Source organism: Barbatula barbatula, assembly GCF_947034865.1.
Source record: "Barbatula barbatula genome assembly, chromosome: 23".
NCBI classification, from domain to species: domain Eukaryota; kingdom Metazoa; phylum Chordata; class Actinopteri; order Cypriniformes; family Nemacheilidae; genus Barbatula; species Barbatula barbatula.
In genome coordinates this window covers 9,870,196-9,880,883 of record NC_136786.1, presented here as the reverse complement: position 1 = coordinate 9,880,883, position 10,688 = coordinate 9,870,196, and the positions used below count along the sequence as shown (strand labels likewise).

Genomic DNA, 10,688 nt, shown 5'->3' with positions numbered 1-10,688 from the left:
TTTCTCATACACAACTATCTGTGTTCTCATACACAACTATCTGTTTTCTCATACACAACTATCTGTTTTCTCATACACAACTATCTGTTTTCTCATACACAACTATCTGTGTTCTCATACACAACTATCTGTGTTCTCATACACAACTATCTGTTTTCTCATACACAACTATCTGTGTTCTCATACACAACTATCTGTTTTCTCATACACAACTATCTGTTTTCTCATACACAACTGTCTGTTTTCTCGTACACAACTATCTGTGTTCTCGTACACAACTATCTGTTTTCTCGTACACAACTATCTGTTTTCTCGTACACAACTATCTGTTTTCTCGTACACAACTATCTGTTTTCTCATACACAACTATCTGTTTTCTCATACACAACTATCTGTGTTCTCATACACAACTATCTGTTTTCTCATACACAACTATCTGTTTTCTCATACACAACTGTCTGTTTTCTCGTACACAACTATCTGTGTATACAATATACATAACTATGTGTTCAGAGGTGTATAATATTACATAATGAAGCGTTATGTTTTTATTCGCTTAGAATGAGCGATTTCTGTCTACATGCACCACGGGTCTACTTACATGGAATTCACCATGTTGTTTCTACAGTAGCCCTAAAGGGACAAACTGTGTTTCGTAAATACCTTATCTCCTTTGGCAAAGAAGCGAAAATGCAACGACATCTTTGTCCTGTGAGACCCACCGTAGCGATTCGAAATGGAGGGGTGGATTGAGCCATTGGTTGCAATTCACAACCTTAGTGCTAGATGCCGCTAAAATCTCCACTTTGCTCCTTTAAACTAAACACTACAAGGAAGTGACATTAAATTTTTCAAATCATATCCTGCCAGACACCTGAAAAAGTCTCTCATGGAGAGTTCTCATGTGTAATTGGATTTGCTTAGACAATACTGGACACTAGCTTTTTTGCACTGTGAGCTACATGCAGCGTCTTGCCATCCTGTATGTTTGTAGATGAACACGGGTAAACAGTATGTTTGACAAAATCGAACCTTTGTTTTCATCCGCATCATTCATTTTGTACTTGGATGTCATTAAAAGTCAATGATGACGCTGAAGAAACCGTTACCATTAAATCCTCAGATTTCACTTGACATTCTGCAAAAACATACCGCTGTAGTTACATTGCGAGAAGCAGCAGTCACTAAATGAATCTTAACTAAATGTTGAATAAAAACAAATGCAGGTATGTACAGACAGCTTTATTAGACAGTTTGTGATGATCATAACATTAAGTTAATGAAAAGAAATATAAATACCAACATTTAAATATACATTATTTGTTATATTTTAGGAAGTTTGTTATACATTATAAATACACCTTTTAGTTTTTTGGTTACAGAAGAATCAAGTATTTTTTTATTTTCTTTTTCATTTCCTTAAGACTGTACTTGCCCTCGTAGAGTTGAGTTCTAATCCGTTTATGTGGCAATCGACAACCGATGATGCATCTTAAAAATGAACAAATATATATTTTAAGATACATCTGAATAGTTCCAGAAAACAGACAATTGAAAAACAAATATCTGAGCCTCTGAAGGGGAATAAAATGACTCTTTGTGCTTGCACAACCAGAAAAACAACGACAGTATACAGGTACACATTGTATTTTCTGTGTGTAAAAACATGATTCCAGTATTCATTTGCAATAACAAAAATATATAGGAAAGCTGTATTGAAGTAAAGTGTTTGATCATACTGTGTATATTACATTAAATACTTTTCATCGTGTCTCCATGTAGCATCCAAACCAAAAACGAATCTGCAGCACATAGTTTCCATAGTTTAGTATAGGTGTGTGAATAGATGACAAAGTTGAATAATCTAATACTTTGGGACCTAGAATTACAATGGCATGTATTAGATTAAAAACACATTTCTTGGCATTAACTGAAGTTTGTGCATGATCTCAATGATGAGACCTTTCAGGCTGAACCCAACATCGGTTTAGAAGGAGAAGCTCCTGGCTAATCTCCTTCACCTATTCAGGATGTAAAAAAGACACCTTTCAAATATTTTTCAACATCTGCTCTTTAAAATAATGTAAACAATACTTGCCATATTCCTCACCAGAGTCCGGTTCCTGTTTAACTTCAATGGCCGTGCTGGATGAGCCATCGCCACCTACAGTGACCTTCACGACTCCTTTAGATATGGATAAATCTTTCCCCTCTGAAAACAGAGAGGAAGGTTACCATGCTTCTAGTATAAGGACTTAGATGGCGAGAGAAGGCAAAATTTACAGTTTGCCTGTGACATTACAAATAGTTCCTACACTGTTTAAGACATCATTTCCAAAACGAACGCTTTCGTTTGCTTTCAACCAAAAAGAATGTTAAAATTGAACTTTTAATTAACTCACTTAAAAAAGCTTTTGTTATTTCATCCAAAACAGAAAAAGATAATTTAACACAAATTTATTTTTATTAAAATAAAAACATTTATTTTGCTTTCACCCCAAACAGTGAAAAAGATGAAAATATTTCTTTTTTCTTTCACCTAAAGATGGAAACACTTGCTTTTCCAAGTGTTTTGACTTCAAAACTAAAATTTTTTTTTTATTTTTTCCCAAAACAGAAAAAAAAATTCAACCAAAATGAATCTTTATTTTGAAAATTTTGTTTTAAATAGCTTCTGATATAGCACTAAACAAACTATTTTTGAGGTGCGTTGCCTATAACCGTCAGCAGGCTTTTTACTATTTATTTTTGGAAAAAATAATAGTTTTTTATATCGGACATTTGCCAGTGCTCCTCTTCTGTGACACTTCAGCTTTCACCCAAAAATAAAACCTTTATTTTGCTCTTACTTGAAAACAAAAACGTTTCTTTTCACTCAAAAACGAAACATCATAAGCACGTAAATGATGCGTCTTGGATGTAACTGCAGACTTACCTGCATGCATCACACGCAGGTGTTTTTTCATTGATGACGAATGCGCGAAGAACTTCATACATATGGGGCACTGGTAAGGCTTCTCTCCCGTGTGGCTTCTCAGATGCACGGACAGATGTGCAAACTGTCTATAACTCTTCTTGCACTGTGGGCACTGGTAGGGTTTCTCTCCGGTGTGAACCCTCTGATGAACTGCCAGATCTTTGGCTTGGCCGAAGCTCTTTCCGCATTCGGGGCACTCGTACCTGGGTTTGTTCTCTTTGGTGTGGGTACGCAGGTGGACCTTGAGATGTCCCCCCTGACTGAAGATCTTGTTACATATGGGGCACTCGTGCTTTTCCTCCGTGTGAGTCCTGCGATGGAGAACCAGACTGCTGGGGTGACTGAAGCTTCGCTCACATTGTGAGCATTGAAAGAGTTCGTCGCCCCGGTCGTAATGATGGCGGCGCTGATGACGCGAAAGATCCGACAGTTTGACGAATCCTCGGCCGCACTCGGAGCATTTGTGAGGTCGCTCTCCTTCGTGAACGTAGCGTACGTGTTTCCGGAGGCCTGCGGCTTGTGTAAATGTCTTCAAACACTGACTGCAGGTGTGAGAGACCGCTGGAGAAGAGGATTTAGGTTAAAATACATTTCATGTTTCTTTTCAGAAAATCTGAACCCTGAAGCTTCTTACCTGAATGAAAAGTGTCTTGATGTTTCTTCAGACTCGCTTCAGAGATGAATGTTTCATCACACATTGAACACTGGATGGGGTTGTCACCTGGATGTCCACTTTGGTGGGCTATCAGGTTTCTCCTCCAGCGAAAACTCAAACCACACTGAGAGCACTTGTAAGGTCTCTCTCCTGTGTGTATTCGCTGGTGAATTTTAAACACACAATGCTGACTGAATGTCTTTCCGCAATAAGAGCATTCAAACGGCTTTTCTTGAAGGTCAACTTTCTGACTGTCTGTCGATTCCACTTTTTCACTCGTTTTTTTTGTGGGGCCTTCTGGAAAATGTACAAACACAATGAAAAAACATATTCTAGTTTTCATAATGCAATGTTCTGACCACGTGAATGGTACAAACATTGTGCAACTTTTTGCGATTTTCACAGTTGGCATAAGAGGAGAAAACAGCAGCTGTAAAATTCGTAAAATGAATACAGATAATATTTAGCGTTAAACTTACTTTCATGGTTTCGCATGTGAGCTCGCAGGAAACTGGGACGGCCGAAGCCCTTAAAGCATACGGGGCAGTTGTGTGGCCTCACTCCAGTGTGAATTTCCAGATGTTTCTTCAGGTCTCCGGGGGTATAAAAGCTTTTACTGCACACGAAGCAGAGGAAAGCCCTCTCTCCTGTGTGAGTCTTGATATGTACAACCAGAGCCGATCGCTGGCGAAAGGTTTTGTTACAGGTGGGGCAGTTGTAAGGCCTTTCACCTGTGTGAATTCTCTCATGTTGTAACAAACCCTGACGACGACCAAACCTCCTCCCGCAGTAAGAGCAGGAAAAACACTTGCCTTCTGTGTCAGCATGCTGATCTGTTGAAGGTGTTTAATAACATTACCAGCTATAAGATGAGAACAGTGAACAGATATACAAACCCAGTATGTCCATCATTATCAGATCTGTAAATAATGATTTCAACCCAAAATAGATAAAACTAATACATCTAATAATGTCAAATAAGCTAAAAATGATTCTTATTTTCTAATCTGATTTTATTTTTATTATTAATCTTTATGAAATGCATGTGGTTACAATATTGAACTCGTTTAGTTAAAGCTATACGTTTACTTGAGGTGTTATATACATGATACATAAACACAAGCTTTGCATAATTAAGTGCATATTGATTTTGTATTTACGTGTACACATACACGTGCATGTATTTATTAAAATACTCACTTATAATTTAAATTATATATATAAATATGAATATATACATGCATATATTTCCTAAATATATACATGTATGTGTACATATATGTGTTTATAAATACAAAATAATAATGCACGGTCCACAGACATATATTATGTAAACACAAACGTTTATTCTGAATGTGATTCATCGCGATTATTTGTTGATCAGCTCTACTCAAAGTTTAGCACTGTTATATTTAAACATATGCAGAGCCAACATATGCAAGAGTTTCTGTAGCTCAGTTGGTAAAGCACTAGCAGTGCAAAGGTCATTGCCAGGGAACACATACTGTGTATAAAACAATGTACACCTTAATGTATAACTTAAATGCATTAACCCTTTGAAAAAAACTTTTGAATATTATCGTTAATATTATCCTAAATATTCTTCATGTCGGGCAAACTGCTGTTTTTCTAGGTAAACTAAACAAGTTAAATTTAGAAAGAAAGAAAAAAGAATAACAAAACATATAACTTTATTTTTGAGTAATTTTGTATATATATATTGAAGTGTTTGGGGTCAAAATGACTATACTTTAAGAAAGTACAAAGTGGGCCAATTTAGTCCCAAGTAGTATTGACAGTAAATAAGCTTCATAAAGTGTATTCATTTTTATAAGGGGGGCTGCATCTATAAAAAAGGTTTGTACAACGCTCATGAATACAGGTATCGTTCTTACCTGGATGAAATATGAGTTGATGTTTTTTCAGGGATATTAAGACAGAGAAAGTCTTGTTGCATATGGAACAGTAGTATGGCTTCTGATGACCTGTCGTTTCTGAACTGGAACTCTGATCGGCGTTGTGGTCTTCATCATTGAGATTCAATGACTGTCTGAATGTCCTTTCAGTCTCTGAAGGGTGTGATTGAGACGGATCACTGGATGGCTCTTCTGTGCTCATTTCTGTAGAAACATATCAGAGAAGCGTTACATTTAGAAAGAAAGCTCAACACAAGAATCAGTTTCCTAATTTGACTATTCGGTTTCATGTCTTACTGTCTTCAGAAGCTCCAGTGCTTTCAGAAAGCATCGCAGAAGAAGCAGGTCCACCGCTGACTCCTCCGGCATCATCCAGTTCACCCCTATCCTCCTCTTCATCAAGATGAAACCCATCAGCCCCGCTCACATCATCGTCTTCCCGAAGCTTTTTCAGATGAGACTGCATGTGCGCCTGCAAGCTACTCGGACGAGGGAAACTTTTGGAGCACAAGGGACAGCTGTGTGGTCTCACGCCTGTGTGAGTTCCCATGTGCGTCTTCAGATCACCCGAACCGTAAAACCGTCTGAAGCACACAAAGCATTCGAAAGGCTTTTCTCCAGTGTGAATTTTCCTATGCACGATTAAAACTGAACGTTGTCTGAAGCTTTTGTTGCACACGGTGCAACGGAACGGTCTCTCTCCTGTGTGAATCCGCTTGTGTTGCTCCATGTCTTGATGCCGTCCAAATATTTTTCCACAGTATGGGCAGGTGAAGCGGCTCCGTTCGGCGACACTCAAATGCTCTGTTTAATAAAACCATAAATATGACAATAAACATTCAGAAACTGCTATTTGTTGCACCCACTATGTTCGAACAGTAGAGGGTGCTGTCACGAAAACTTCACAGAAAACTATGAGACAGAACATCAAGTTTGCCATCTGGAACAGGAACTCAGTCACATAGTTTAATTTCAATAAACGGAAACAATGACATGCCAAATCATTGACTATTTGGCATCTTTACGCTGATTTGTGTGACCAAAACTGACTATATTGTTTTAAGTATGTAAACAAAAAGGTGTGTTTTATAAATAAGTTTATAAGGTTGAGAAGTGATATTGATCTTACCTGGATGAGAGACACGTTGATGCTTTATTAGAGCGAACGAGAGAGAAAACGTCCTGTCACAGAGCGCGCAGCGGTACGGTCTCTCCTCCGTATGATGTGTAACGTGATGTTTCTTAAGGTTTACTGCTTGACTGAAATGTTTTCCACACTGGGAGCAATGGTAGGGTTTCTCTCCGGTGTGAACGCGCAAATGGATACGAAGCTTTGCTTGTTTGTGAAATCTCTTTCCACAGTGAATGCACTGGTGAGGTTTATCTTCATCGTGAACCTGCTGCTGAGCTGTAAGATCTTTCTCTTGAACAGGGTGCGTTGCTTCGATACCTAAAAGATTAAATGAAACAGTGTTACAAAGCCATGAGAGATACACACTTGGTTTAACTTGATTTTACCTGCTGCGATCTGTAATTTTTGCCTCTCTGTTGCCATCTCTGTTTGAAACATAAAATTACAGGTATGTTAACTTCAGGTTAGTTTACAAACATGGGTTGAAGTACAATGATATCAAAACGTAATTTCACGCAAACAGATTTTACCGGACATCTCAAATTGTAAATCATGATAAGCTTACCTTTGTCAATCGCGGGAGATAAGTAGGCGATTACTAACATTGATTTTTATGTATTCTTGACCAGTTTTTATAGGTATATGTATAACCAAAAATGTATATAGATCGTGTACACTTATATCATTTGTAATAGTTAAAAATATTGAGTTAAATATATATCTCTTACTGTGCGTTCACACCGTCAGCGACTCTATCGCTAGGTGTCGCTAGTCTCTTGCTTCGTTAGAAGGCGTTCCTAGCTTTGGTTTGTTGTGGTAACATTTATAAACTCTGCAGTAACTGATGGACGGCTGACGAGACCTCTGCTGCTTTACTCCTATTGGTAGTCGCTCCTGAAAGTCGCTTATTATTGGCATAAAGTAAAGCAAATCTCAGCTTTGTCGCGTCGCTAGACACGCCCACTTCCTGTCGCCAACTGTCGCCAGCTCTCCTTTGAAATGAATGACATCGCCTCGCTTTGTCTCCATTAAAAAACTCACCAAAACAATAATGTGATGAATTATGTTTGTAAACATAAACTAAACTAAAACAAATCAAAGCTATGTTATATTTTAGTGTTTTCGAATGTAGCTCAATTTGCCTTGAATTGACAGAATTAGCATTTTATCGGCCTGTTTTGCAAAAGGACCGTAAGCAGCCATTGCACGGAGTGGCGCAAATCTGATCAGAGACTGAAATTAGAACGACAGATGACTCGTTCGTGCGATTCAGAGTCGACCCCTTCTTTCCCAAGCCAATAACTTACTGCTTATTCGTTCACTTTCGACTTTACAACTTGTCAGACTGCTTACATTCACACACAGCAACATTACACACGGCATGAAATGTCATTTTAGGACATTGTAATATTTACTCTTATCACAAAATACATTTCAGTCATGTGATCCTTAACTTTTAAATGGTGGTAGTAATGATGGTACATTAAATACGGGGGTGGTTGGTGTATTTTTGTAAGAACTACACCTTTATCGACTCACCTTTATCAACAAAGATTGGAAAATCCTCAATCACCGCACATGGAGATGGAGATCCCTCGACCATTTCGTCTTGACTCTGGGCTTTGTTTTCAAAATTCACATCATCACTGTTAATAGTGTCTACAGGATCTGGAGAAGGTGATTCACAGTCGTCCCTAGTCGTCTCGATTTGCTCTTGTCTGTGTAGATCTTCTGAGGCCGCAGAACTGCAAGGCCTCTCAATGTTAAGAGCATCCAAATGCTTCAAGTCGTCCGATTCAGCAAACGTCCGATCAGGTGATGCAAGCGTTGACAGATATGAATAACTGTTGACACAGTCTGGGCAACGATGAGAAATCTCTCCTGTGTGAGTCAACTCATGTTCCTCCAATTGGCACGCAAAATTCTTACCGCATTCTACGCAGATTAAACATTTTCCCTCTGTATTGACGTCTTGACCTGTAAAAAATAAAGACATTGCATCTAGGTTCCACACGGATGTCCATATTTTAATTCTGACCTTTAGTAAACAATCGTGATTTTACCACAATTATGAGTCAGACACTGTCAACTAAACCGTGGTCAAATCTGTAATGCATTGCATGTCGTGACTCACACAATGTTTGATGATAATCTGTACCTTGATGAAAAGCACGCACATGTCTTCTCAAAGAAGATAAGAGGGCGAAGTTTTTAACGCAGATGGTGCAGTGAAAAGCTTTGGCATCCGTATGGACGATCTGATGAGTCTTGAGGTCTCTCTCGCGGGTGAAAGACTTTCCACAAGACGAGCATTCGAAAGGTCTCTCGCCTGTGTGAATCCGCACGTGTTCGGATAGATGTTGGATGCGAGAGAAAGTCTTCCCACATTGAGAGCACTGATAAGGCCTCGCTTTGGCAGAACACTGCTTCCTCGTGTGGTCCTCTGCGGTGACGGTTGAAAGAAAAAATGAGCAGTTATAATACCATTTATGTTGGTTCACTGTTATTCCTATAGAACATAAAAAAATAACTGTAATATTGTGTTATTCGTTATTTTTAAGAATGTATTATCAGACCCCACATTTAACCACTACACCAGTGTTTCTCTAACTTTTTCCCCACTTTGGAGGTAAGGAAGGGGTGCGAGCCCCACCTGTCACCAATAGCCAAAAACAAAATGGTAATAAACTTTAGGTCCACCGTCTGTCTTGGTTTTCTCTCCTGGTGCCGAATCTCCAGTTTTCTTTCCATTCCATGTCACAAACCTCTGACGTAAAATCATTCTTGCAATTTTTTGCAATCTGATGTTGTTTTAAGTAATGCTTACATTTAAATGTGTCTTTGTGTATGGTCAATAATAAAGTCATTAATAAAAGATTACAAATGTCAACCCATTTGTCGCGCCCCACTTGTCATGTCTCTATTCCCCACCAGTTTTAAAAAAAAACACTGCACTACACCATCCACATATAAGAGAATAGTGAAGTGTCCAGCTCCTGGATCCTCACCCAGCTCAAATGAAGGATCTGATGGGTGTAGATGAAACCCTCCCGCCTCCTCCCCTATATCAGACTCATGTTCTCCAGTGCTACGCCCAGCCGATGGTAAAACACCAACGTCCTCTGGGTCACTGTATGACTTCATGCTCAGATCCATGTTTTACTGACACCTAGAAAACACAGTTATCAGATTAGATCATACAGATCTAGGTTTATTGCTCGCCTGATACTTTTCATTACTACAGATAAAAAAGTATCACACTTCAAATATATCATGGTAAGTTTCTTATTTATGTCAAATAGTATTTGCATAGTCTGACACTCAATAACATTCTTGATTTCTGTCCGATTATCTTTGTGTCCAGTGATGTGTAAGATATAATATATGATATAACACAATATCATATAATAATAAATCTTGTGTCTTAATGCCTCTACATTTCAATAAGGCAAAGCAGGAGACTTCAGCTGCAGTTATACGTCAACACAAAGGCAATGACCCGTTGTTTTTCTGTCAGCCAGATGACAGGAGAGAAATAAACAATAGTCACGTCACTTTAAAGAAAAACACATGCAGGGTTTGTGCTGATATCCTCACCTTTCCTGTGTCTAATCACAAATCATCATGCTCGTCCAAACGGAATAACAAACCGGAAACGCTGGGAGTTTTCATCTTTTCAAAATAAAAGTCCGATACATTCTTATGTTATATTGTTGAAAAATACATTGTGGTATTAGAATGATTCCATTGCTAAATTTCCCTTTCAATATATTTTATAAAAGAATCCCATTATTGAAAAGTACTTGAAGATTCATTTATATAAAAGCTCAGATACCTAAGGTTGTGTGTTTGATTCCCATGCAACACAAATAGTTCTGGACACGGGCAGATGTCTGCCGCATGTACGTAAAGGTCATTTTGTGTTTTTTGCTAGTCGCTACTTGATGTTCAAAAAAGTTCTGTCACAGTATCATGGTACAGTGATTGTACTAGTTACCTTGGTATTGA

The 10,688-nt window shown here is 38.4% G+C and overlaps 1 protein-coding gene across 3 annotated transcripts; it reads right to left on the bottom strand.

The window, feature by feature from the left end:
- Positions 1–1,226: 1,226 nt before the first annotated feature.
- znf271 (zinc finger protein 271) lies at positions 1,227–10,353 on the bottom strand. Of its 3 annotated transcripts, XM_079487540.1 has the most exons (14): positions 10,278–10,337; positions 9,689–9,849; positions 8,839–9,123; positions 8,220–8,657; positions 7,067–7,105; positions 6,678–6,998; positions 5,846–6,352; positions 5,528–5,752; positions 4,112–4,465; positions 3,612–3,929; positions 2,936–3,538; positions 2,111–2,212; positions 1,963–2,021; positions 1,227–1,879 (listed from the first exon to the last, which is right to left on the bottom strand). In XM_079487540.1, the coding sequence occupies exons 2-13, from the start codon at positions 9,834–9,836 to the stop codon at positions 2,008–2,010; spliced, it is 3,354 nt and encodes a 1,117-aa protein (XP_079343666.1). In that variant the 5' UTR covers positions 9,837–9,849; positions 10,278–10,337; the 3' UTR covers positions 1,227–1,879; positions 1,963–2,007. The 3 variants fall into 3 exon arrangements, with proteins under 3 accessions (XP_079343666.1, XP_079343665.1, XP_079343664.1); XM_079487539.1 differs by having other exon boundaries at positions 1,227–2,021; positions 10,278–10,353; XM_079487538.1 differs by lacking the exons at positions 1,227–1,879; positions 1,963–2,021 and having other exon boundaries at positions 2,031–2,212.
- Positions 10,354–10,688: the final 335 nt, after the last annotated feature.